The following is a 27,660-nucleotide window of genomic DNA, read 5'->3' on the forward strand; positions in this document are numbered from 1 at the left end:
TTAGACAGTACTCTCTGTATTACAACATTGGTGTACAATTATAACTGTAATTGATCTGTCCTAGAAAAGTCTAGTAGGCAAGCTAGCTTTGAACTCCTGAGCAGGTGTCTAGATCTTTATATTCCAACATGAGTATCTTCCCTGCACACAGTCAGTGCTTTGCCAAATGAGGTTTTTTTGACATTAAATTCCAAAATGTCCTAAATAATTGCAAAATAAATGCTTTGCAAAGTCCTCTGGGATGTCTAGACATGAGTATAGGATGTACAGATACGATTTGTGTGACTCATCTAAGTGTCATGGTTTTATCAGTTCTTTTTTGCCTTGGAGATCAGCAACAAGGACTGCATAGTCTGATCTAAAAACCCTCCTCACTGCTGAGGGCTGAGGCTTCTTGCCCAAGCCCATATTCTGGAGATGAGAAGCCAGATCTGGCTGGTCTCTTCTTTGGATTGAGTGACCAGTTTCTCCTTTTGCCTCTCCTTGCATGTCCACTGCTGGCCTGCACAGCCTTCATCTTTCTCTTGCTCTTGCAATAATAGCAACACTTGCAGGGTTTCTTTCTTGTGTCGCTGTCAGTCCCTTTCTCAAGCATCTGCAGTGGCAGTTTCTGGAGCTGAGACAACAGGTCCTTCATGGGGCCAGAGCTGACTGGTGTTCCTGCCCTGACACCACCTGCCTGTGGGATCTAACAGCTGCTTTGAAACCACAGCAGTAGTCTGGCTCTTTGGTGTGCCTTATAAAGGCTTTTGCTACGAAGAAAGCTCATTTAGCGATCACAGGTAGAAAGCTGGTGAGCCCCAGGACATGAGGAGCTTGCCTGTGTTGTAATGAGCATCTCCAGTGCAGGAATCCCACTGGCTGAGCTGGTAAAAAGCTGCAGGTTCCTGTGCAACCCTGGCCTGACACCTGGCAGGCAGTGGTCAGTGTCGGCTCCGTGGCATCATTGCCTGGGCTGTGCTGTTCTCTGGCAGTAGCCATGTCACCTCAGAGCTCTGTGCCATGCAGACTGCTCTGCTGGGAGGCACTGGTGTGGTGCTGGAACAGTGGTGCTGCAGGGTGCTCAGCAAAGGCATGCTGCTGTGGCAATGAATCAATTTGTTTAATGTCAGCTTGAGCAACCCTAATGTGACACTCATTTGTGCAGTGTTCATAATTATTATTACTTTATCATAGTCTTCCAAGCCAGTAAAACATGCTCAGTTAACTGGATTTTGGAGGTGTAACTGCATGGGACCTGTATGCTGTAAGAACTAGAAAAAGCCCCAGAGAAGTCACAGGGATGTGGAAATATTGAAAGCTGATGTACCCTGAAGGGTACATGTGGTAACAGTCCTGTGCCATCTGTCCTTGTCAGAACACTGCTTGTCAATGTGCTGCTGAGCCACCAGGTGCAATGGGAGCATGATCAGGAGGCAGTGCTAGGGGAGCTCCTGAGGAGGAAAGACCTGTCTGCCTCCTTGACTTCTAGTGATCAGTTTGCATGTTAGTCACAAGCTGTAGTATCTTATTGAGTGGTAAATGCACTGCACTGGTTTTTATGCAGAAATCTTACATGCCCATCTCAGCATGCAAGCCTTGCTGGTTGATTTTACCCAGTTAAACAAAGCTCAGGTTTTTTTCTCCTATACAGTCCGATTTGAGAGCTAGAGAACATCATTGTGTGCTGCAATCTCTGAGTGTTTGTCTCCAGAATTCACTGAGAAAACACTTTAAGTACTGAGACCAGAGCACTGAAGCCCTTCCATACTATTTGTTTCTTGGCTCGGGCTGTTCTGCATTGCCCATCACTCCCTGCCGTGTCTGTATGTGAGCAGTCAAGAGCCCCACTCAGGAGCTGCAGTCCATTTGGCCTGAGGCAGTAGTAAGAATTCAGAGCACCAAGTCCAGCCCAGCGAAGCCAGACGATTCATTTTTGTGAAGGTTTCAGGTTCCCTGTGTGAAGCATTTTGGTGCACACAAGTGTAGTAAAATAAAAGCCTTTAAGGAAGCTTGTTCACTAATTCACTCAGCAATGTGAATGTGCTGAGTGGGTAGGGAACTTGCTACGTTTTGAAGGAGGAAGAGCTGGGGAAGTTGCTGTTGCTGCTTATTGTAGGATCACTGCAGGCAGGCAGTTCTGTTTGCACGGTTGTATGTTTGCTATGGGTAATATTGTTTCAATATCTAATGAGCCTGTTTTTATTAGACCAAGCATGAGCCCCTCATCATCTTCTGTGACCTCATGGGTGTGGAGTATGAGGAGATGGCCCACTGGCTTTGCCATAGGAAGCTTGCCACTGCCACCGAAACCTACATCAAGCCAATTTCCAAACTTCATGCCATCAATGCCAGAGATGCACTTGCCAAACATATCTATGCTAATCTCTTTAACTGGATTGTAGATCATGTGAACAAAGCCCTCCATGCTACTGTAAAACAGCATTCTTTCATCGGAGTGTTGGACATCTATGGGTGAGTTTTTGTCAGAGATACGACACTCTTACGTAATCATCTGACTGCAAAGAATCTTTATCATCTAGCACTGCATGGATTACACAAAAAAGCCCCAAACCCTAGCAGCTGCTTATTCCAGCTGAAGGAAGTAGGTGTTTAGTTTTGACATACTAGCTAAGATCTTTGTCATGACTTTGACATTTATAGTGGGATTTCAGGTTTTTGCTGTTGGTAGTTCATTTATCTGTTGCATTGTGGAAAGTTACAAGGGAATTTTCATGTCAGGTTCCTCCAAGCTGACACTTACAGAGAGGATGAAGATAACTAATGTGCTCTCCAGGAACATCAGTCCTTTCCCTGCGTTCCTCATCCCTGCCTAGAGAGGAAGCATCACTGAACTGCCTATGTGGTGCAATTTGCTGTTTCCCTGTGTGCTTTCTTGCTTGACCTGTGTTATTTGTGCCTGAAATAATTAATTTAACTGGAGGGAGGGAAATAAAAATTTTGGGGTAATTTTATCTTTTTTTTTCAGTACACTAGTAATTTTGAGTATATGCATATTTTAGATTTGAAACATTCGAAATCAACAGCTTTGAACAGTTCTGTATCAACTATGCCAACGAAAAACTGCAGCAGCAGTTCAATATGGTAAGTAGGAAATGACTGGCATTTCCTCTTCCCTTTCCTCTCATCCAAGTCCATTCTGCTAATTGGGTCCCCAGTGGTTAGGATGAATTCCTTCAGTCTATTAACCAGCTGTCCTGGCTGTGGGCTTTGAGGGATGGGGAAAGATCGACTATCTCCTAGAAATAGATTTTATGACTAACTGCTGCTCTGGGACTATTTGAAATTCCGATCACAGTAACAATTATAAGGCAGAAGCAGTGCTTGGCAATTAAGACCCTGAGATTGCCTGTCAGTGAGAGCACCGTGTGGATGAAGTTGGAGTCAGTGGTGTCTCTGTAACCTCTGAGAGCCCCTGGATGGGCAGGCGAGCACGGCTTCGCTGCTGGAGATCGGCCGCCTGCGCTTCCTCCCCGGTGTTATTTTTTGAGGCTTTTCAGCTGCATCCTGAAGTTGATGAATGACGTGTGGCAGAAGGCGGCTCTTCCCCCTCCTCCAGAGAGATCACGATTCTCTCCTCAGCCTTAGTGACGTTTGCAATTACATATCTTACCTGCATAATGATGAGGCAAGTTATTTCTGCCAGGGCTGTTGCTAGGCTCTGCTGCAGCACCGGGATAGCTCTGAACTCTCGTTGTGATCGCACCTCTGTGGCAGTGTGTGCTCGCAGGACCGGCTCCCCTGTGCCCTGCTTAGTCCCTGTGTGTCAGGGAGTAAGCAGGGTGCTGGAGCAGAGGCTGGGCTTTCCAGCCTTGGCATGTCCTTTCTGTGTGGGTAGTGCCATGGTTGGCTTCAGCTCCGTGAGTGGGATGTCGTACCTGCTGGGCACAGGGCTTCTTGGAGTTTGCTCAACTCTGCAGCAAAATCTAGTTGCTGTAAGAGCTGTCTGTAATGGTTCTCTTCTTCAGTAAAGATCACTGTGCCCCTGTTCCCTTCACTCCTGTGCAATTGCTGTAAGCACCTGCCTCACAGAGGAGGGGGTGACAGGGCTGTTGCACTGCTGTCCTGCCAGGCTGCCAAACCCAGTGCTGGTGAACACGGACCCCTTGGGCTGCCGTGCAGGCACACAGGGTGGAGGTTGCTTTAAATTAAAGCCCTGTGGCTGGTGGCAGCCAGCAAACCTTCATGTAGCTGCCTGGAGCAGCCTGAGCCCTGCTGAGGGCCGCTGCTTGGGAACAGCCCAACCACCCAGCCCTGCCTGGTGCCCACCGCCCTCAGGGAAAATCAGGTCTGAAGGCATTTTTCACCACCTAATTGCTAGTTCCTTCACACTGAAAAAACGGGTTTCTGTTTTCTTTCAGATCTTGGGTTGGATATGAGTTGCCAGTAGAACGCTGCCAGGGCTTCCCTGCCAGGTGCAGGGTGGGAATGGGTCCCGTGGGCGCGGTTCAGGAGCGCAGTGTTGGGAAGGATGGCGTTAAGCTAATGAGATAAAGGGATAAACAGCTTTGTCAGGGTGGTTTTCTGCTGCCTGACAGATGTGTGCTGGGGAGCTGTGAGATGTCTGTGGGCTGTACACTGAGCTCGAGGCAGCTGGGACTGGCACCCCAGTTCAGGTGCTGTGGCACCCCAGACCATGCCTGTGCTGCTTGGTGCTGGTGCTGGGGCACTCCCAGCATGGGTGCACCTGCCACAGCAGCATTAAGTGTGCAGAGAAATGTAAATGGGGGATGAAACATCATAAAAAATAACTGGAGTCAGCAGTCTTCTTGGTTTTTCAAAGCACTTGTTCTATTAAGACCACAGTTTGCCTGTTTAATGTCTTATTCTGCTTTTTCCTGAAGTTTTAATTCCTCTCTTATGCACTTTTCATTAAAGCTGTGCAGGTTATTTGTGATAATATTTTTGAATAAATATACAACTACATGGTTACTGATATTTGTACCAGATAAACCTGTCACAGAATTTTCATTAAAGGATTCCTAGTGCTAATACTCCTTCAGCTTTTGCCAAAGAGTAAATTTTAATGCAATGCATCGTGTTAGAAAAAAAATCAGCAGCCATTTAAGAGGAAATGGAGCTCTGTTCTTCTACAAGGAAACACAAAAGTATTTCTAGTGAAATTTTGCTTGAAATAGAGCAGTGCTCATAATTTCCAAATCATAAAAGCTTGGCATATCCCACTTTATAGGTTGCTGTTCCTGCACTTGAAGCTTTGTGGGTTTTATGTTGGTTTTTTATATGAGAAAAGAGCTTATAGTAATTGTGGGACAAAGTAGTAAAAAGACAGGGTATTTGCAGAGAATATGGAGTGCTTTAATTTAGCTGTTGTTTTTAGGCCAGGAAAAAAGGTTAATTTATTTCTCATACACTTGTTAAAGGGTTTATTCAGTTGAACTAGTGTGTCACTTGACAGCCTGGATTAATGTGCCAAAATGAATTCAGTTGAGAGTTCAATGTATTTATTCTGCATTTTATTTCACAGAAAACTGTTTTCTTTTTGCCCTGTAGCATGTCTTTAAGCTGGAACAAGAAGAATATATGAAGGAACAAATACCATGGACCTTGATTGATTTCTATGACAATCAGCCGTGCATCAACCTCATAGAGGCCAAAATGGGAATTCTGGATCTGTTGGATGAGGAGTGCAAGGTGTGTGTTCGAGGGCTTTCGTAGAAAGGGGTCATCAGCTGTCCTGCTTCTGGGCCTCACAGGGAGAAGTCATCTGCAGACAGTTGTCATTTTGACACTGCTGGTGCAAGAGTTTGGAAAGCATACAAACAGAATTGGCAATTACAGGAGGAGAAAAATGGTTGTAGTAATGAACCCCCTCTCCTCCCCCCCATCATGTATCTCTATCTGTTCCTGTGTCTCTGATCAACTTTGTTTGGACTTCGACAGTTTTCTCTTCCCTGAGGATAGTGAGTGCAGTCCTTGGTCCTGTCACATTTCCCCAAATTGCCACTTGCTTGGTGTTTCACCCTTTGTCTTTTATCTTGGTTTATTTTATGCCAAGCCATGTACAGGGGACGGCTCAGAGTGTCTGCCTCAGTGGAAACCCAGTGTGGGGTTCCTTTGCATCACAAAGTGTCCCCAGAAATCTCTAACAGAGGTGGATGAGTTCTGCTCAGCCTGGTGCCATGCCTTTGGGTTCCCTGCCCTCAGGTGTGTGACACTGGAGGCACTGCTGGTGTCAGATGTGTCCCAGCAGGGTGACACTGGAGGCACTGCTGGTGTCAGATGTGTCCAGCAGCTGCACCTGCTGCCGAGCAGTGCCCAGTACCCGGTGTGGAGCAGGCAGGTGCACAGCTGGGTACTGTGTCCTTGATTTGGGCAATGCTGGGAATCCAAGGAGCTGGAATGTCAAAGCAAACCATCAAGGGTTGTCCCCATCTCCTTAGAGGCTTTTGCTAGTGAAAAGTGTTCAAGGCATTTTAAGTGGATTCTGTATTCTTTTCCGTAGATGCCAAAAGGCTCAGATGATTCCTGGGCCCAAAAACTGTACAATACTCATTTGAATAAATGTGCTCTCTTTGAAAAACCACGTCTGTCAAATAAGGCCTTTATCATCAAGCACTTTGCTGACAAGGTAAGGACTTTTCCTCCAGTCCTGCTTTCCTGCTGCTGTTGGGAGGGGATCCTGGGGCTGCTACAGGCAGGGACTGGGCAGTGCCATCCCTGACTCTACTCAGCTCTTGCAAAAGTGTGCCTGCCTCATCCCCATCAGGAGGAGAAAGTGAACTGGCAGCTGTGCAGAGCCAGGGACACAAATGAGCTCCTATCACATGCTGTAACCACTGACCATCCTTTTTGCAGACATGGAGGCTTAGTGCATTTGCAGCTCTCAGCATTACTGTGTCAATTCCAGTTATGCAACAGAAATGTACAAGAAAGGAAATCCTGTACCCCCCCGCTCCTTTTAGCTAAAGAGCAGCAAGGAATTAATGCTGGTTTTGCTGCCATCTCAATGTGTAAAGAGGAGAGAGGCTAACACACCCTTTTCTATTGCTGGAGCAGTGTGTGCTGCTCCCACCCTCGCCTCGGCTGCTCTGGGAACAGCTATTTCTAGGGAGCTGGCTGAGGGGTGTCTCAGTGGAGTGCATGTCATGTTCAGCTCCCAGTGCTCGTCAAACTGAGCCACTCAGGTTAAAACAAAACACGTGATAATCCCATTTATTACAATTGTTCTGTTATACAGAAAAGCTGCCTCTGAATATTGTCAGCTTTGTCAAAAAAGGTTTCCAGAAGCTCTGGGATTCTTATCAGTAGGTCTGCACATGCTGACATGAGGGGTTGGAGGCCTTTATCTGCCTCCAGTAGGTTTCTCCCAGGCTCCTGAATTTATGTGTAGAAGAAGGATCCTGTTCTTTTTGCATCTAGTGTTACCTTAATGAATGCAGCAAGAACATCTCTGTAACTGTTTAGATTCACGAGTTCTATTTTATTTTGTGGATGAGAGAAGAAGAAGGAATTAATATTTCATAATCTGTTCATTAGGTTAAACTTTGATATAGAAAGCAAGGCTTTCCTAGGTCTAGTCTGTGAGCAGCAAGGTCCAAGGAAAGGTGAAAGTGGCTCCAAGCAGGTACTATCAAAGCTCTAAGCTCTGATGTGCTGTCTGTACTAAGCATTTTATGTTTTCTGTCTGCTTATGTGACCGTACACAGACATCTTGGAGGAAAAACAAAGCCACAGCTGTCAGGTCAGGGGTCTGTGCTGCGGGTTCCTCCTGGATGAGGCAGGGATGCTGCTGCCCTCTCCTGGCACAGCCTCCCGCAGAAGGAGCACGGATGGTGCCCCAGGTAGTGCTCAGGGTGGGCTTTCAGCTGCCGAGAGACCCTGGGGACATCCTCTGTCCTCTTCCCTCTAGGAATTCCCTGAAATGTTCTGCAGCTCAGGGTGTAGTGTCATTGTGCAAGCACTGATAAACAGACTTCTGACAGTAGTTTTGGTTTTCTTTCAGCCTTGAATTAGGACAGTGAAATAAATGGTAGGTTTTTATCTGACACTGGCTGTTCTTTGGTCCAGGAGACCCTGTAGCCCTGTGACAGAGGATTGTTATGTATTTTCACAACATTCAGACATTTTATGGCTTCTGGTAAAATTAGTCCTTGTGAGCACAAATGAGGCATTTCCACAATAAGCTTCAGGCAGATGTACTTAACTGCCTCCTGGCTAAGGAGAGGAGATACTTCGTTCTTGGTTGCATCTGGATTTCAGACAGCTCTGCAGCCCTGATGAGTTCAGTGCAGGAGATGCTCAACACATGTTTTGATTGTTCACCCTTACGGAAACCATTCAGTCATGCTGCCTTACCCACGGGCACCTCTCAGCAGTGAAATGTGTCTGGTATAATGCAATAGCAATATTCCTCTCTCTCTATTTTAATGTTCTATGTTTTACTGGAAAGCACTCTCTTTGAGGAAAATCTATGTTTAATGAAGATGCACTTGGGAGCTGCTATTTTCAGTATATAAAAGAATTATATTTTAAATGTGAATGTTACAGCTGGTAAATTCTATGCAAGTTATTCTTATTTAATTTCTTTCTGTGGTAAAATGATGGCTTTCAGGTGGAGTATCAATGTGAAGGCTTTTTGGAAAAGAATAAAGACACAGTTTATGAAGAACAAATTAAGGTCCTAAAATCAAGTAAGGTTAGTATAAAGGTTTTTTTTCTTCTTCTTTTGCAGTTACGAATCCCTTGAATTAAGGATCATATAAAACTCCTTAAAAATCTAGGAAACATTTCTCCCTTAGTATCAGATCAGCTGAAATTCAATATAGTTTGTGTTTTTCTTGGTTATCTTTATGAATTTAGAAAGTCTATATCCTAATTTTTTTCCATGTAAGATCAGTCTGTTTAGCCACTGATTTCACTGTTTGTGGTTTGGGGGCTCTTTTGTTGGGTTTGGGCTTTTGAGTGGGTTTGGGGAAGGGGCTTCTTTTTCACAAAACTTTGCTATATTTTCTGTAGAGATGTCAATGACTTCTGATATACTGTAGGGGTATAAGAAGTCTTAACAGTTAAGCCCTTAATTTTATAACCTGAAAACAGAAGCTCCTTGTCTATGGCGTGACAAGTGAGCAGAAAATTTCTGAGGGAAAGACAAGTTCTGTTCCAGAAGCAAAATGAGAGAGGAATAAAGTATATAGACCCTAAGGGCACAAACCAGAATTGACAATCTTGTCTCCTTGCTATCTATGAAAGAAAGATAACATCTGAATTGAAAAATACTGCATGAAGGAATATTATACAACAGGCCTTCAGTGGCATCGCCTGCATTGTGTAATGGCAGAAACACTGGTTGTGCTCTCAGAAATGGGAAGGCAATTAACTTGACATTGCACAGTGGTGGCTGTTGGGAATTTGCTGGCTCTAATGGCTCAGGAAGCTGGGTATCAAGGACAGGCCATTTAAAATTATGCTTTTTTATCAGGAAAACCAATGTTTTTCTCTTCTGTTTCTATTCTGAGCTGATAATATGAAGCTAAATGATTAAAACATGTGGTGTAATGAAACACCACAGCAGACTTTCCACTGGGAGAAGTGTTGAAGTGGTGTAAGGGAAGCCAGTTGCTGGGGGTGGAGGGGGAGGCAGGTGGCATCTTTGGGGAGCTGGTAGGGGCCAGCCAGCCACTCTGTGCAGGGCAGAGGAACAGGGTGCTCTGAGGGATGTCAGCCAGTGACTGAGGGACAGGCAGTGGGGACAGAGCTGCCATAAGAGCCTGACAGCAGCTTGGGCAGGCTCAGTGTAGCTTGAGACAGTTCAGTCTAAACACTAAAAAGAAACATGGTTTTACCCCATGGTAAATTTTGCCAAAACCAGTGTAAAGAATGTTTCATTTTTATTTTTCATCAGCACCTCTTTGTTAGTAGTTGTAGTAGAACTGCATTTCTGATTTTTACTTTATTTTGTTGGTGGTGGCGTTTTCTGGGTTTGCTGTGCACATCCAACAGAAGGTAATTCTAAATTGAATGCATCATCTGTCATCCTGCCCATGCCCAATCTCACATACAGCTTGGATGCATCTTTGCTCTCCAAAGTGCATGACACACTCTGCTCTCAGCAGGCACTGTAGAGTTCAGCTATTTATTTTGGCCTTCTCTGTAAATCCACCCACAGAACCTCTTTGAACTAGTTCAGTTTCCATGCATGTATCATGAAAGCAATACAACAGTCCTGGGCTTTTATGCTTGCTACTGGCATGGTTGTTAAAATCTTCTGTTGTGGCTCTGTATTGAGAGAAATTATCTGTAAGATTGTTAGCAGCATGTCTGTTAAGTTGTCTGAAAAAATTACAGGGAAGAAATGCTTGTTGCTTGTTTTCTATCACATAAATTATCTACCCTTTGATCAGTGTTTCCCCTTTCTTTAAACACTCCTAGTGTTCTGCAAAACAAAGAAAATCGATGAGGTACTAAAACCCAAAACCAGACAGGAACAGGAATGGCCCTGCAGTGTGGATTGTTGCAGCACTGCTCCACTATTGCTGACCTGTACTGGAGAGGCCAGACACTGTTCCTTTCTTCTACCTGGGGACACTTGGGCCAGTGCCTATGAAAATAGTGCCTTTGATATGCACTTGCTCATTTTTACAGGCGGATTTTCCTAGGGTTGGAGAAAGGGAGTGAGACTTGGGTATGGACAGCTTAGAAGAACTCATCCATCTGCAATCAGGAGCTTCAGAAAAATCATGTCACATTCAAACAAGTTTCTGTATAGGCTGAAAAGACCTGGCTCTGTAGCTCAGATGCCTGTGCACATCAACTCACTGCATTGAGGGCAGCTGACAAAGAGGTGGTAGCCCAATCATCCTCAGCTCTGAGTTGAGTCAGGGGAAGGGAAAGACTAAATCACCCTCTGCAAATGTCATTCTTCCACCAGCTACAGAGGTAGACTCAGGTGAGATAAAGCCAAGCTGTGATACTCCTTTCTAAGTTCAGGAATTTAGGATGCCTTTGTAGCATCCTTAGTCATTCTGTTTTGCTGGAGTGCTGTGCTGGATGCTACTGGGGAACATTTGATGCCTTCTCCCGGCCCATCTGGCACAACCACAGAGCACAGGTGCCATTTTGTTGTGCAGCGTGTTTCATTGGTTATTGTGTCTGCTCACCAAGTTTCATAAGACAAAACCAATTTTTTAATTTTGTAGGTTGTACTTGGCCCAAGCACTTTCTAAGTACTGAAAAATGAATGTTCCTATCTCTTGGGAAAAAATGCACAGATGCTAGATATAAAATTATTTATGGACAGGTAGAGAAGTTCAGATTCTCTTACTCTTATAATGGTTCTGAACTGTTGCAGTTGTCAGTAGAAAGACCTGGTGGTGTTATTTTTAGTTATAAGTTACTTCAGAGCAGCTGTGATGTATCAGTATGTTTTGTAGCCATTGGAGAAAGGGAACCAGAAGTCCTGTGTGGTATTGGAGGGATGTTTCAGGTTTTTCCTCCACTCCCACTGGCAGGGAGTAGATCTCAATCAGATAAATTTGGCTAGTGGTTTTTTTTTTTTTTCAGTTGATGGTTCCTCTCTTAAGCTGATTATTTCAAGTTGGAGTGATAAAGCAGGAATCATCTTTGCTGCCTGCTGCTTTATTCAGTGTCCCAGATACCTCTCAACCACAAAGGAGACTGCTGCACCATTGGAATATGAGAGGACCCGGTTGGTTTCCTCCTTAGATCAAAGCAGCCATTTATAATTGCAGCCAGTAGCTATGAAACTGCTGTCAGTATCTAACAGATTCACATGGAAGCTATTGTTGGCTGTATGAAAAAAACCTCAAATCACAATTTTATCTTCAGAAGGAGACTCACTGATCAAACCCACAAAAGTTTTGGTATTAAACCATGGCCCACTCACTGTACCACTTAGCTTGTCTGCTTTTTGCATTTGTCTCCTGTGAAGTTCAACAAAAATGCAGTTCTTAAAAAAACTGAGCCTGGAATTTAGCCTTAAGTGCAAACAGGTGCAGTCACTTGCTGGATTCTTACCCTCTGTGTGTTTTTTATTCTGTTCTACCAGTTTAAGCTGCTGCCAGAGTTATTCCAGGATGAGGAGAAGGTCCTCAGTCCCACATCAGCAACCCCTTCAGGGCGCGTGCCCCTGTCTCGAATGCCTATCAAACCTGCCAAGGCCAGGCCAGGCCAAGCCAGCAAGGAGCATAAGAAAACTGTGGGACATCAGGTGAGTTAGAAGATGCAGCTCTGTTAAATAATCTCTCCCTTTACCTCCTTTCTCATAGGTCCCAAGGCGTGCTGGTGCCTCTTAGGATCCTGTGCAATTTTGAGAGGTGCAGCTTATTACACCTTGGAGTTTGAAGCAAATAGTCCCTAATTACTAATGCTCTGTGGGGCACAATTTCAGGGGGGCTATTTCTTATTGTGGTGCCAAACCCCAAACTGATGCTTTTCAAAACAGATTTAACATGGATGCTGAGAAGTTTTGAAAATCTTAAACTAGGTCTTTTGGATCATGTGCTGCTTTGTCTGACTCAAATCAAAAGTGGGGTTCAATCCCCAGAAAACCTGGTTCCAGTTACAAATATGCCAAACATAAGATATCCACCTATTTTTGCCATAATTAAAAGTATGAAGATGAGGTCCATTTTCTGAGGTTATCTCAAACATGACTGAGCTTACTGAGGCTATTCACTGATATTTTTTTTCATTTTCTTTTTCAAAAAGTTTCGAAACTCTCTTCATCTGCTGATGGAAACCCTGAATGCTACAACTCCTCACTACGTGCGCTGTATTAAGCCAAATGACTTCAAGTTTCCATTCACGTAAGATGCCAGTTCCTGTGTGGTTTGAGTAGCCCGTGCTGGGAGGGGATTGCCCAGGGCCACCGAGGTTCAAGGCTCTGCTGAACCTTGCTCACTCAGGAGCAAATACTGTGTCTCCTTTCTCTGGTTATGGGTTCATTGTGTGTGTGTACGTGTATTACAGCAGGAGATGTTCGGGATTAATAGAGGGAGAAATAATTCCTGATACCATTTTTTTGTTTATGGTGATACATGAGAAAAAAATTCCAACATTTTCATTGCTGGCAGTTTTAAATGTAACTGGCAGTTTGCACTCCTTGAGCTCATTTGACATTTGCTGGAATTTGCTTTTTCAGATTCCAAAGCCTATTTCATTATCTTTTTTTTTTTTCATGTATGAACTTGCTTAGAGCTTTTCTCAAAGCCCAGGCACACAAAGACTCCTGTAGCTCTTGGGCTGACCAGCAGGAAGTGCCAATGGGCTCAGACAGTTCTCTGGCCAGGCTGTCCTCTGTTACCCCTGAATTTCAGGAGCACCTTATTCGCCACCCATCACATCCCACCCCTGCTCCCCACTGTGCCACTTCTGTCCCGGGTGTGCACACAACCAGGACCCCCAAGTAATGCAAACCTAGTCCCACACCCACCTTTTGTTCCTACCTAGATTTGATGAAAAGCGAGCAGTGCAGCAGCTGAGAGCTTGTGGTGTCCTGGAGACCATCCGCATCAGTGCCGCTGGCTTCCCTTCCAGGTGTGTTTGCTCTCTTTGGATTGCTTTCAGCTGCAGTTCTTTTTAAGGTAATGCTCGTTGTTGGGACTGACACTGTCTCTGCTGTTGGGACAGGTGGACGTACCAAGAGTTCTTCAGCCGTTACCGTGTTCTGATGAAGCAGAGAGATGTCCTTGGTGACCGAAAGCAGACCTGTAAAAATGTCCTGGAGAAGCTAATTCAGGTATCAGACTTAGTGCTGAGAGCATTTGGAATCTGCAGGAATAAAGACAGTGTTGCTTGCTCCCTCATAGCCACACTATTTTAGGACTTCCACAGAGTACTAAGCCACACATGTATTGTAAGCTGTAGCTCTTTGACTGCTGTTCCTTTCAGCTTAGAATCAAACAGCCAACAAAATTAATTTTTTTCAGTGTGCCTTTGTATATTCTCAGTTTTTCCCTCAAAGGAGTACTACAGCCTGTAGACATAAAATACTATTCTCTTTCTGGTTTAGTTCTGAAATTCCAGATGTGTTTGAGCAGCAGCAGCATGCTTTGTTCTGCCCTAGTCCTGATACCATAAGTGATGTGTGCGTGTCTGAAGCCCCAGCTGCTTTGTTTGCACTGTGTAATGTGGTCGAAGATGGACCGTTCAGAGGGCTCAGCTACAATTTAAGCAGAAAATTGTACATGTGCACTGACTGTATTGCTTTCATCCTCTGGGCCTCTTTGTCACCTCCTCTAGCCTTCCATGTCATCATCTTCATGGCATTCTCATCTAAGAAAAAATCTCAGGATGCTCCTTTGAGCCATGCTTGTGGCCTTATTGTATTAATTTTTTAACAGAATCATACAGACAAAATACCCTTCTTCACTACTTAATTTAAGTCTCAGATTACCCAAAATATTACACAGATAATTTTGCCTCTTTACTAACTGTGCTTTCATTTAGCCCTTCATGCCTTTTTTTATGCACTAACTCTTAATGCTGTAACTTATCCTCTTTTTACCTCTGAAAATAGGACAAGGATAAGTACCAGTTTGGTAAGACAAAAATATTTTTCCGGGCTGGTCAAGTAGCCTACCTGGAAAAAATAAGGGCAGATAAGTTGAGAGCTGCCTGTATCCGCATCCAAAAGACGATCCGAGGCTGGCTGATGAGAAAGAAGTACGTGCGTATGAGGAAGGCTGCCATCACCATCCAGAGACATGTCAGAGGGTACCAAGCACGATGGTAAGCACTGCTCAGGGCAAATCCCACACCAGCCTCAGTCCAGAGCCCTGTAAGTAGGGCATTGAGATGTGATACATTGGTTCTCACCTTCCTATACTGCCCGAGAGGAAATGGTTTTCCAGGGAAATGAAGGAAATTGAATATAATGAGTGTGTGTGTCCTGCCTGGTTTTGACCTTTCTGAGAGGACAGTAGCACCCTGGCTCTATGATGCAGAAAACAAGTAGTAGTAGGAGATGTGTTGCAGGTGAGGTAAAGCAGGACTGTCTGAGTCCTCATTGCTCAGTTTCCATGTGCCCTCCCATCTGGGTCTGTCCTGCTGGAGAAGCTATTCCTCATCAAGGGTGCAGCTGTAAAGGGACATTCATCAGTCAGTGATTTGTTTGGATTGACTTCTGAGGGATGGCCATGAGGCCAGAGAGAAGGGCAGGAATACAGGTGGTATTGTTCAAAGACAAGGCGGTGATGAAGACTATAATAACCAACCTTTGGAAAGAGGCTTGTGTTAAGATGCTTTGTAATTGTCTTACTGCGAGAGCCAAGAACAAGGAAGCATTTTCTACTAGCTGAGGTTAGGAGAGTAGATCTGGAAGATGACATAGTGGAAACAGCTTTAAAGGTGGAGAAGAGGTGATGAGAAATTAAGCTAAGTTTACCTTGACAGTTCTATAGTACAGTTTTTAGGGGAAGTGAAAGCATTTCTCTGTAAAGCTTTGCAAGGTTTCTGTTAATTTGTCATTCTGTTGTACTGCCACACAGCAGAATAGCAAGTAAATATACTGTGTCACTGACAACATTAAGAGGAAATTAAAGATATAGGAAATTGAAAAGCAAACAAGCATTCAATCACTGGAACATAATTACAGGTATTATTTGTAATCTTTTCCTTAGCTATGCCAAGTTCCTGCGGAGAACACGAGCTGCCATCACCATTCAGAAGTTCCAGCGCATGTACGTGGTCCGCAAGAGATACCAGTGCATGCGAGATGCTACTATTGCTCTTCAGGCTCTCCTGAGAGGTTACATGGTCAGAAACAAGTACCAAATGGTGAGAAATCATAATGTACTTTTTCACTCTACCTCTATTTCCACATACTTTCAGGACGAAGCTGCTCTGTTGTGTTGTCTTGGGAGTTGGAAATGCTTTGTGTGCATGCTGCTAGGTGTGATGCACAAATGAAATACCAAAGCGTGGATTGAGGGACAGCACCTGGAAGTTAGAAATACCTAATACTGCCATCAGCTTGTCATTTTAGATATATTCTTATTGTCATCTAATACAGGTGTATTTAGACTTTCAGTGCAGCCAGTGGAGAATCCAGCAGGAATTTGCAGCATTTCTGACTTTTTCATTTGTTCTATAGAACATCAAGGCACTTAAATACTGAAAATAGCCTTGCTTTAATCTGCCTCCATGAGTCCAAATCAGTATTGATTACATCAGGATACATGTGATGCACTCACTACTGGTCCTCTCCCATCCCTGGTTTCAGTGATTCTGAAATGGCTGATGGAATACACTGCAGGAGACCTATGTTACAAAGAGATCCCACCAAAATAGGATATTGAAAGTTATCCACAGGGGGAATTTTTGTTTTATTTTTTTTAATGTACATTGGTTTTTGTTTGGGGATAAGTTGATATAATCCTGTCCTCATGTTATTGATAATATTTTCCTGATTATGCTTGATAATAAATTATTCAATTGAGAAATTAGGATTTGGTTTTCAGTGGTTACAGGGCCGGAGACAGAACTGTGATTCAAGCTGCAAAGTGCTAACATGTTTCATAGCACTTTTATCCACAATAACTGTTTTAGCCAGGCTCAAAAGTCAGCGTGTGTTTCACTGAAAAAGTAGCTGAGGGAGTTGTGTTGTTTTCCCAAGTGTGTAGATGCTAAGGGCATGCAGCCAAAAGCCATCTCATGCTTATGTGCCATATCTTTCTCTTTTAAATTTGAAGTTTCTGTATATTTTTCATTTGTATTAAAGATGCTACACAGTCACATGTAGCATTCTAACACAAACTAACCACAAAGCCAGAAAACAAATAAACCTTGGTAAGAGTTTCTTAGTAGCAAGACCCCTGTGCTTGACTTGGCTGTTCTTTTGTGTGGGTATCCACTTGCCTTTTTATTGGAATTCCTAGCACTCTTGTTATTACAAACCATATTTGTGATGTTAAACAGGATGTGTTTTTAACAGTGGTCTGACAGATGTGACAAAGTGACACCTGGGTCACAGCAGTAGGCGGCCAAAAATCTTCAGGAAAATGGGAGAGGTTTCTCTGTGCCTTGTTAGTTGCATGAGTAATACACACCCCATCTGTCTTGTAGCACAGTTTAATAAACCTGTTATATTCCCTCTTAACAGAGATGGCAGGTTTCTGGAGGAGTCCCTGCAAGGGGTGGCCATACCTGCCTGTCAGGAGGATCCCCTCAAGCTGTGTTGTTCACCGCAGTAAAACATGATGGTCTGACAAGTGCCCCTGCAGTGTGCTGTGTTTGTCTTGTGCTCCTAAGGTGGGGTTTTACTCAAGCTGAGGTACAGGGATGGCCAGAGAGGGAAGCACAGGCTCTGTGTGCCATGGGAAGGTAAACTCTGTTGTTCTGGAGTTGGTGATGTTTGCAGACGAGTGACAGCGAAAGGTTGCCCGGTGACAGGGCACCTGGGCTGAGCCCTGGCTGCAGTAATGTGTGGTACACGTGTTGTTCCCTAGGATTGTGAAAGGTACCTGTTGTTGTTGCAGGAAGAGAGGGCATGTGTTGAGTCACGTGGGCAGTACAAGGAATTTAATATGGTTGAATCATCTGTTTCACACATCCTGGGGAAAACTCCTGCCTGAGACTTTGCAATGTGCTTCTCAGCTGGACAGGGAGTCTGGTTCCTCCATAGCTCTGACATAAGCTTTCCTGGGATATCCCTGGTAAATTAAGTAACGTTTCTGATCCTCTCACCTTACCTTGGAGTGGCTTGTTTCCTCACTGGATTGCATGGATGCGAGAATTCCCTGGCAGATGAGGACCGTCCCTGCGCGATGGAGGTATTTTACAGGACTTGTGCTTTCAAACTTCAGGTGGAAATGTTGTTGGAAGCTAGTTGTATTCAAGTGCTCAGGCACCTGCTGGGAACCTGAAGGCGTGTCCCAGAAAACATGTAAGCAGGAGGCAGGAATGCCAACTGCATGGTGTGCAGTCAGAAGGACTTTGGCTTTTGACCTTGCTGTGCTTTTCAGAGAGCTGCTTCCTTACCTTGGTGTGCTGAGTAACTGAGTGCTGGTGTTTCCAGTCTCATTTTGAATTCAGAAATAAGTGCTAAGGGAGAAAGTTTGTATGTGTTATAGTCTTGCCACTTTGCCAGTGAATTTTAAATTCATTGATCTGGAACTGTAATGCTTCTAACACATTTCAGTTTATTTGCTAAGCAGTCTAAAAGAAAATAAAATTACTGTTACCTGACTAGTTTGTCTTATCAGCTTTGTGGTAAATCAGTGTAAGAATGTGAACTGCCTGTGATATTTAAACTATTAATTCCAAGCATTAACATGAAATCCTAAATAATTTTGTTCTTTAGAATAAACTGTTTAGTTTGTGGAAGCTTCATTAAGTGAACTCTAAAGCTCTCAGAGTCCTGGAAGCCTTGTGGGCTTGGGCAGGCTTTCCGTGCATAGATCTGCTTGAATTCAGGTGTTCCAGACCTGGGGGATCTCTGACTGAATTAGTGGGTGAAGGATCCAAAAACAAGTGGTAGACTCTTCCTAGCTGAACTCTCTGACTAACATACAGATGAAGGTTGCTGGCATTCTTGACTGGTTTATGTTATAGATTATTTTTTTTAAATATTACTGACATGTTTTTTTACACCTCAAAGCTATGGTTGAAATTTCTGCCGTAAAATAAATTGGAATTACTACACTATAAATTTCTTATTAGAATAGATGCAAACTTTTCCATGCTGGCAAGCCTAAGATATGTCAAAAAAGGCAGCAAAAACGCCCCCAAAAAAATAACACAAACAAACCAAAAGCCTCTGACTTTTTAATGTCTGTGACAATTTCCTCTGGGAAATGCAGTATTGACTGCATTGCATATCAAATGTGGTAATTTTAAACTTTGTATTGATGAACTCTAGGCAGCACATGACAATGATTCAAAAGTCTTTCAAGATAAAAATGCAGTTTGAAAAAAAAAAAAGTATTTGTAATCTTGCCAACAGGTACCATGTACTTTTGTAATTAGCTGGGATCTGACCTCAACACAGAGGAATGCCTGGTGCTTCAATGTCCCTCCAGTTCTTTTTGCCATGTTCTTCTCTCTGGTTCCTTTTCATTTTACTCCATTGTTGTCCTTGTTCCAGTCTTCTTTTCCTCTTCTTGTTTCTCTTTAAATTTATTCCATTTCTCGTTGCTCTTCACCAGAAGTCTCTCCTTGCAGGTGAGGTGTCTCTAGGTACATCCTTACAGGGTTCTGTTTAGCTGCACAGGTGTAGCTTGGAGCTCTAATCCCCTTGCCATGTGTTTTCTGGGCTGCAGATGCTGCGGGAGCACAAGTCTGTGGTTATCCAGAAGCACGTGAGGGGCTGGCTGGCTCGGCGGCGCTACGGCCGCACGCTGCGGGCCATCGTGTACCTGCAGTGCTGCTACCGCCGCATGATGGCCAAGAGGGAGCTCAAGAAGCTGAAGATTGAGGCCCGCTCCGTGGAGCGCTACAAGAAGCTTCACATTGGCTTGGAGAACAAGATCATGCAGCTGCAGCGGAAAATCGATGAGCAGGTAAAAGCTCCCTGGCCTCAGGGAAAACGTGTCAAAATCTTGGTTGCCTTTCTCAGCACTGTGGGCATTCACAGAATGCACGGAGTTTTCATTGTGAGGGCTCAGTTCTCTTTTCTGGCGAAGAACAGCGATGGGAGAGAAGGGGAGGCCGTGGTAGAACTGGAGCAGTCAAACATCCATTTGTTCCCCTCAGCAGAACTGAGAAAAAACACCCACTCGCTTAACGCCAGTGCTGCGTTTGAAGCACGTCAGTTGCTCTGTTTTAGGCGAAGGTGGGGTGATCGTGTCTGGTGTATGTGGGCTCTCCATCTGATTTTCGTTTAGGATGTGCAGGCTTAGAGACTGGACTGTTCTGTCACCTCGTTAAGCAATTCTGCAAAAACAGACCAAAACCTTTTTGAAATGGGGAAGCTGCTCCTGTGCTCCCATATCTGGGTATATTCTGTAGGGAAGGAAAAGGCTCCCTTAAACCAGAACTTCTCCAACACCTGCTCTGTCTGTGTTGTGTTTTGCAAAGAACAAAGAGTACAAATCTCTCCTGGAGAAGATGAGCAGCCTGGAGATCACATACAGTACGGAGACAGAGAAGCTGCGGAGCGATGTGGAAAGGCTTCGGATGAGTGAGGAGGAGGCCAAGAACGCCACCAACCGTGTCATCAGCCTCCAGGAGGAGATTGCCAAGCTCCGCAGGGAGCTGCACCAGACGCAGTCGGAGAAGAAGAGCATTGAGGAGTGGGCAGACAAATACAAACATGAAACTGAGCAGGCATGTATGGGGTCTCAGGTGCATGAGAGGATTTACAGGGGCCTGGTGTCCACTCAGGTTTTGCCCAGGATTGTTTCACTTGTGTGACTGATATTTTTACTGTATTTTTATAGCTGTACAATCCTAAATAGGCTTGGTACCTAAATGGCTGCAGCTATAGCAGAAGAATATGCTAAATCCATATATTGTATGTAAATATATGTATCCGATCTCTTCAGATTTTGATATTGAAAGCATTTACAAATCTGAATCCTTAAGCTTTTTGACTTAGTCAGAGGCAGTGCATTCATTCATTTTACCTGCCTAGAGAGAGTAATCACAGATATCAGAAATGTGTCCCATACCCAGTGTTCAAAGGTACTGCTATATCCTGCCTAATGTGAACAGCCAGCCTGTTCAACACATGTGCACAGTCTAGTTCAACAGGTTTCAGCAAACCCCTTATCTTTGCTAAGCACAAACATATCAAACAGGTTGTTTCTGTCAAGAGAACTTGCTGATAATGGTGCAAGTTTGGAAGAGCCAATCGATCATTGTGTGATGCTGCAGTGATAAATTTCAATATCAAATAAGCATAAGGAAAAACACTAATTGATAAAGCAAAGTGAGTGCATAGTAACCATAATCAGAGACAACTGAGTAACTGGCAAACCTGAACATAGGTAAAGTGAGACAGCTTTAGGGCAGAGGCAAGATGTTAGATTGTGGTGTAACCCAATGCAATGGAATTTACCATAGTACTACCAAATGTGTTACTATTTTAGGAATATTTCTGTTTTAATGAGCCATTTACATCTTTGGGACTTTACTGAAAAATACATGGCACAGTGGAGTGGTTCAGGACAATTTTAGCATCTGATCAGAAATGAGGTGCAGAACATACAGGAGAGTCTGCAGTGGTACATATTTAAGAAATGCAGTTTGGAAATGAAGTTAAAACTTAGTTCACTGGTTTCACTCTGTGGAGAACAGTTTAGGTGTTTCACTCTGCGAAGAGCAGTTTAAGTATTTGAACTGTTACAACAAAGATGTCGTTGTCAGAGCTACTGATGAAAGATGAACTGCATTCTGAGTCAAATATTTTGTTATCTCTGTAGCTGGTGTCAGAGCTGAAAGAGCAGAACTCATTACTGAAAACAGAGAAGGAGGAGCTGAACCGCCGCATCCATGACCAGGCGAGGGAAATAACAGGTTGGCTCTGTTCTCTTCATCCAGGGTTTCTACTTCATGGTACCTTGTAAAGCAACACTCTACTGCATAGATTGGGCTAATTTGCCATAGTTTACATTCCTTTTTGTGGATTCATTTCTTTAAGAACTTGCAAACATCAGAATTACTTACCATTTGAATTTCCATGAAATCCTAAGGGTTTGGGGCCTTTTTTGGGCGGGGGGGGGGGTGGTGACTGTTCCAAAGCACTTCAATTTTTTAAAAGGTGGCTCTGATATCTAATACAGTTTATCTGCTACAACTTTTCTGGCTGCTGGGACTGTGTAGGCAGCAGCCAGGAAAGCATAACTCTAGATGTGAGGGCTGTGATGAAGGAGGCTGTGATGAGGAGGGTCAGGATGCTTGAGGCGTAAAGCACCTCACATTGTGCTTTTATATAACACAGCAATGGGCTAGTGCCCCTTCTTCCTCCCTCCTGGAATCACCAATAGAAGGTATTAGCAGAATAACTAACTTGACTGAGTGAGCACTTCTGTGGTTGCCACAATAAGGCTTTGGCCCTTCATATCTTTTGCTTAACGTTTGCCTACAGAAGCACAAACACCACCTTCAGATGGCAGGCTGTTCCTCTGGTGCAGACACAGGCCTGTTCCTCCTGGATGGATGCACTGCGTGGTAGGTAGGGCTGGAATTCTCACTTTGGATGCCTGTTGTCTGTGGCAGAGTCGATGGAAAAGAAGCTGGTGGAGGAGACAAAGCAGCTGGAGCTGGACCTGAACGATGAACGGTTACGGTACCAGAACCTCCTGAATGAGTTCAGCCGCTTGGAGGAGCGCTACGATGATCTCAAGGATGAAATGAACCTGATGGTGGTAAGTGGCTCCACTGCTGAGAAATCGAAAGCTGTTTATAGCTGTGTTTAGGCAGAATCTAGTGGGATAAGTTAGTAACTTCTGTCAGATGTGTCTGTTAGTGACCTGTACCTGGAAAGAGAGTTTGTCCTTTCAAATACTGATTATTTCATTTAGTTCAGCCAAAACAAATGTATTCTAAATTTCTTGTTGGTTTTTTTTAAAAACAGTATTTTTAATTGTCACATCTGTGAAGGAGGCTAAATTTCTGCTGTGACTTTCCTGGTAGTATTGCTTGTGCTGTCCATCCTTATTTTGCCCTGAAGTTACTAACATCTGCTAGGGTTGTTTGTACCACCTTCATCCAGTGACAAATTATAAGTAGTCCTAAGAAGGTTTTATGTGGCCGGAATAAAAAGTATTCCTCAATAGAATGTGTAGGAAGTTAAAGAATTGCTGCCTGTGCTTCCTGTAAACTGGGCATTTCTTTCCCACAAAGTGCTGCATCCTTGCTTGATGCTACTTTCTGCAGCAGTCCTTGGTGGTGTAGGATCTGACCCCTCTCCATAGATTTGATTGTGAACTGTATCTCATAGGCTTTATGTAGTACGAGAGACCAAAATCAAAACTCTTCTAAATTTTGATAGCTGTGAAACTCCAAATACTACAAGCTAGATTAAAGGTTTTGAAGAGACAGTCACAGGGAAAACCATACAGTGGTACTGATTTGTTTCCATTTGCACTCCAGAGCATCCCCAAGCCTGGGCACAAAAGGACGGACTCAACTCACAGTAGCAATGAATCTGAATATACTTTCAGCTCTGAGATCACAGAAGCAGAAGACTTACCACTGAGGATGGAGGTAACCTTAAAAATTCCCCCCAACTTCTCATTGATACATGGTTGAACTCACTGCTATCCCTTTTTTTTCATAAGTGGTTCTGAACACCATATCCTTATACTGGGATATCTAGTGCTTTAATCCAACCTTCTCCATTCCCTTTCAGAAAACACCAATTCCCCAGTTAGTTGTGATCCTGTGTAGAAAGACTGTCAAAGTATGCTTTGAATTTTTCTTGTATTACACTAAGCATAGACTAGATACTTGGTGATCCAGCTGATTTGCATCTGTGAAACATTTGGTTGTCAGTGTTGGTAAGCACAATCACTTATTCAGGACACAGTGGGAATTTAGAAAACCAGTGAGACTTCCAGAGGAGTCTCCCTACTGTATATTCAATGATTAAAAATGGCAAGCTGCATTCTTAGTAGCTACATGGAATGTGTTTTCTGTTAGGGGTGAGAAACTTCTCTTGGATCAGTTTTTCTCTATTTCATAGAGAGGAATCAAACTCTCGGATGATTGGGAGTTTCTTTTGCATATGCAGTGATACAAATCCCAGGATGTTCGGAAAAATGATCAGGAAGATGTTCAGAAAGCATTCAGGAAGGTGACTTGATTCAGCTGATGAATGATAACCATGAATAATTTGTGGTGCAGCTCCAAGCCATTGATAGTGTTTTTGGAGATCACTCCCCCCTCTGGCCCATCCCATCACGGTGGGACTGCAAGCACAGAGCCCCCAGGGCCGAGGTCTGGCTGTGCTTGGCGCTTTCCAGAGTCAAAGCTTTCTCTGTGCATTCTGAAGATCTCCTCAGCTGTGAGCCAGGGCACAGCACACCCTGTTTGCCCTCTGCCTGGGTTAGGGATCTCCAGAGTTGCTTCTGGCAGGCTGTCATTGCTGCTTTGGGAAGCCTCTGCAGAGAATTGTTTTCTCTCTGGATGCAGATATCCTGACGCACTGGGGCTGGCACAGCCTCTCTGCGCACTCTTTCGTAATTTGCCCTCCCACTTATGTTTTTCACCTTGCATAATGGTTTCAGGATGATGCTCCTACACTCATGGATAATCAGGAGGACAGTGCAACTACATGTGATTGGATTTCACATATGAGCCAAATGCCATCTTTTCCTTTGGCTAATAGACTTACTGAATTGCTGTTTGAGAGCCAGGTTTGGGTTTTAGAATAGAAATGAAAAAATGAACTCACACAAGAGTGTGAATGAATGCAGCACTGTATTTGTTTAACCCCTTAACATTGCAAGCCCCAGTTCGACTCTAGACTAACAATATAGCTTAATTATACAAAACCACATTAAAAAACAGGGCCCACCTCAAGGCAAACCAGTAAAGCCAGAAAACTCAAAAGTCTGTTTCATTTTTCCTGATCTGTTGGTGTGGTTTATGACTCTTCCCCTCAACAGTAAAAGGAGATGAAGTGGAAATGGCTGTGCTTGCTTGTCTGCTACAGTCATTAATATTAATTTTCTAGTTCCTTTTTTAGGCTTTAAAATTTTATGGTACAGTTCATAGTAAATACTTTGATCTTCTCAGTACATAAAGTACAAAAACGCTGATGGGCAGTTTCTAAAGCACCTTCAGATTGCAAACACTGGTCCTTGCCCAGAAAATAGTGAAGAAGCCAGGGAATTAGACTCAGAACAGTCTGTATAATTAGCACAATAAAAGGAAAAAGGCATAAAATAATATTTTCTGGTACCTATTTTTTGTATCACATCCCACTAAATTAACCTGCAGATCACCAGAGAGATTTCTCTTTAGCTGAAGAACTTATTATAGAAATAATTGAAAACTAAACCAGTGAACAAAAAAGCCCTTACAGTTGTTTCCAGGTGAGTCTAACCACAAACTTTTTCTTTTTTCTACTTTCCCTCCTTCAAACAAATAAGAATATAAGGTATGCTTAGCTATAGACCTCTTGTCTGCTAGGTAGTCTCTAAGTGCTTTCTTTTGCTAGGCTTTAGGCTTAGAACCATTTTGTACTAGTAAATCCTTTTTTAAAATAGTGTTTGATAGCTGATGAAATATTTTAGATAGTCAACTCTCAGAATCGAGTAACATTTCTGTGTTCCTCTCTTTCCCCAGTCTGTTTCCCATCTTTACTCACTGTTGTGCTTCCTTGTGCTGTGGAAGGGGAATACTTCTTGACTTCCCTCTGTTCTTTCTAAAGCAGGAGCCTAGTGAGAAAAAAGCACCGCTGGATATGTCTCTGTTCCTCAAGCTGCAGAAACGGGTTTCAGAACTGGAGCAAGAAAAGCAATCCCTGCAGGATGAACTGGACAGAAAGGAAGAACAGGCTCTCCGTGCTAAAGCTAAGGTGGACTCTTTGCAGCTGATCAAATGCTGACACCACAGTGTCCCCTCTTGTGAAACAGTAGCTCTGTGAATGCTGACTGGCTTTCACTAATCTTTATCTTCCTCTAGCACTTGCTTTACTTAATGACAAGTTTTATACCTTTGCTTAGTTCTAGGGACTGGTTATTTAGTTTTCTGAGGTCCTTGAGATCCTCCGATGGAAGACAACAGTAACAAAAAGTGCTTGGGACTTCACTTGAAAAGAAAGAAAAGGCTGAAAGGCTGTTTTTATTAAGGAATAGCCGTAAGGAAATCTACTTAAATGATGGGGAGAATAAGTAATTGTTCATTTTAGGCAGAAGAAGAAGTGTTTCAACCAGGATGCACTGGGCTTAGACACGTTTAGCTGATTGTAATTTAAATTCTCCTGGTTTGGTCTCCTTAAGTTCTTAGAAAATTATGAAACCAGTTTTGGCAATTGTTTCTTATTATGTTTCTACCAGTGAATTTCTTTAGCATGCTGGAATTCATGCTGCTCTGTTTTGTTGCCAGTGACAGTATGTGATTTTATTTATATCAAGCAATTATGTGTCATAAACTCAGAAGTAAAGGAGACAATGCCAATATTCAAACTACAGCAGTTAGCAGTACCAGAAATGAGTGTTTTACAGTTTTATAGGAAAATAATTTCAGTTCCCTTTTGTTTTCCTACCTCAGTGAAGGATTTTTAGTTTTCACACTTGTCTGTATTCTTTCGTAGGAGGAAGAAAGGCCTCCAATAAGAGGTGCAGAGTTGGAGTATGAGTCGCTCAAGGTAATGCTAAAACAGAGGTTTCTGTTATTTGCTAGTGAAGCTCTTGCATCAATTTTATGTGCTGGCATAGAAAATTTCATCAGCTCTCCTGTTTCCAAATAGTAGCTGGAGAAACTAGAACAAATATTCCCCAGCAGTCATTTCATTGTAGGACTGCTCTTCTTGAGGTGTAGTATGTGTGGCTGGGGCTGCAGAACAAAAAAATCCTCTAAAGCAGGGGGAGTTCTCTGTTAAACACTTAGTACAGCTTGCAAGTTAATTTGAGCAAAAATACAGTGATAAATGTAGTCTTCTTTTTCAAAAGCATTATCTAAATTACTGCATATCTTGGACCACTAAAACTAAAAATATTTCCTAATAGTGATGCAGAATTTTCTTAGCCTGCTGACCACTATTTGTTGTGAACTTAATATTTTTTTGCAAAGAGGAGAACAAGAGGGAAAAAAAGATTGGCAATTCTTTTTCCCATCAACCTGTCTGATTCGTGTGTGTGTGTTCTGGTTTTGCACTTCAGACAAAAGGTTAATCCTGTTAGTGAAATCCTCCCAGACACTATTGACCATAGTCAGGAGGCCAGGGATACAGGAGAGACTGATGGATTTCTTGCAGTTACTCATCATTTTTACCATTTCTACCTGCAGTGTGTGGGTTACAGACATGTTGCAGTGCTGCTGGGTGACAGAATTGTCCCTGTTTCTTGCAGCGTCAAGAACTTGAATCTGAGAATAAAAAACTGAAGAATGAGTTGAATGAGCTGCAGAAGGCCCTCACAGAGACACGAGCTCCAGAGGTGACTGCTCCTGGTGCCCCAGCATACAGAGTCCTCCTGGACCAGCTGACCTCGGTCAGTGAAGAGCTTGAAGTTCGCAAGGAAGAAGTTCTCATCCTGAGGTCTCAGCTGGTGAGCCAGAAAGAGGCCATTCAGCCCAAGGTAAACCACACTGAGCAGGTGCACTGTGTACGAGACTCACACTGCAGCGCTGGCATGCTTTATTGATTAACAGCGTGCTTGACATGGCTGGAAAAAATAGTCCAGGTTTGAAAGCCTTTCTAAGTGTAATCCACTGATCCATCATTAGTGCACAAATCACAGCAGTCTGAATTAGGGGGTGGTATTAATAAACCAGTCTGGGGTTTTTCTACCAGCACTCATGCAGGGATGTACAGGCTGCACCAAAGGTGCAGTACAGTATCGTGTCTCTAGTGTGTAGTTTGGAAAATTTAAAGGAATTCTCAGCAATACCTGTTAATTAATAGTTCAGTACAAGGAACAATTTCTTCTACATCTGTATGATTGCAAATCAGTAACATTTCATAAAGATTACCTGTGAAGATATGGAAATTCCATATTACTGCTTGATAGGTGCTATGTGCTTTTATAGAAAGAAGAGTACGACCACTGAAATGCACCTCCTCTAAAACCC

General features: G+C 43.4%; 1 protein-coding gene across 16 annotated transcripts in view; it reads left to right on the forward strand.

Moving 5' to 3' along the window:
- MYO5A (myosin VA) overlaps positions 1–27,660 on the forward strand; it is a 98,644-nt gene that overhangs the window by 50,885 nt on the left and 20,099 nt on the right. For 6 of the 16 annotated variants that reach the window (XM_039557407.1, XM_019280907.3, XM_019280911.3 and 3 more), the window contains exons 10-29: positions 2,189–2,454; positions 3,003–3,084; positions 5,512–5,652; positions 6,464–6,589; positions 8,573–8,656; positions 9,961–9,963; positions 12,026–12,187; positions 12,688–12,785; positions 13,429–13,515; positions 13,609–13,717; positions 14,498–14,709; positions 15,600–15,756; positions 19,239–19,478; positions 19,996–20,244; positions 21,342–21,435; positions 22,138–22,286; positions 23,014–23,127; positions 25,298–25,444; positions 26,183–26,236; positions 26,940–27,167. In XM_039557407.1, coding sequence (XP_039413341.1) covers positions 2,189–2,454; positions 3,003–3,084; positions 5,512–5,652; positions 6,464–6,589; positions 8,573–8,656; positions 9,961–9,963; positions 12,026–12,187; positions 12,688–12,785; positions 13,429–13,515; positions 13,609–13,717; positions 14,498–14,709; positions 15,600–15,756; positions 19,239–19,478; positions 19,996–20,244; positions 21,342–21,435; positions 22,138–22,286; positions 23,014–23,127; positions 25,298–25,444; positions 26,183–26,236; positions 26,940–27,167 — 2,802 coding nt within the window. The remainder of the gene's footprint in view (positions 1–2,188; positions 2,455–3,002; positions 3,085–5,511; positions 5,653–6,463; positions 6,590–8,572; positions 8,657–9,960; positions 9,964–12,025; positions 12,188–12,687; positions 12,786–13,428; positions 13,516–13,608; positions 13,718–14,497; positions 14,710–15,599; positions 15,757–19,238; positions 19,479–19,995; positions 20,245–21,341; positions 21,436–22,137; positions 22,287–23,013; positions 23,128–25,297; positions 25,445–26,182; positions 26,237–26,939; positions 27,168–27,660) is intronic. The other 10 variants (XM_039557404.1, XM_019280913.3, XM_019280915.3 and 7 more) reach the window with 3 other exon arrangements.

The sequence above is a fragment of the Corvus cornix genome, chromosome 10 (genome assembly GCF_000738735.6).
Source record: "Corvus cornix cornix isolate S_Up_H32 chromosome 10, ASM73873v5, whole genome shotgun sequence".
NCBI classification, from domain to species: Eukaryota; Metazoa; Chordata; class Aves; order Passeriformes; family Corvidae; genus Corvus; species Corvus cornix.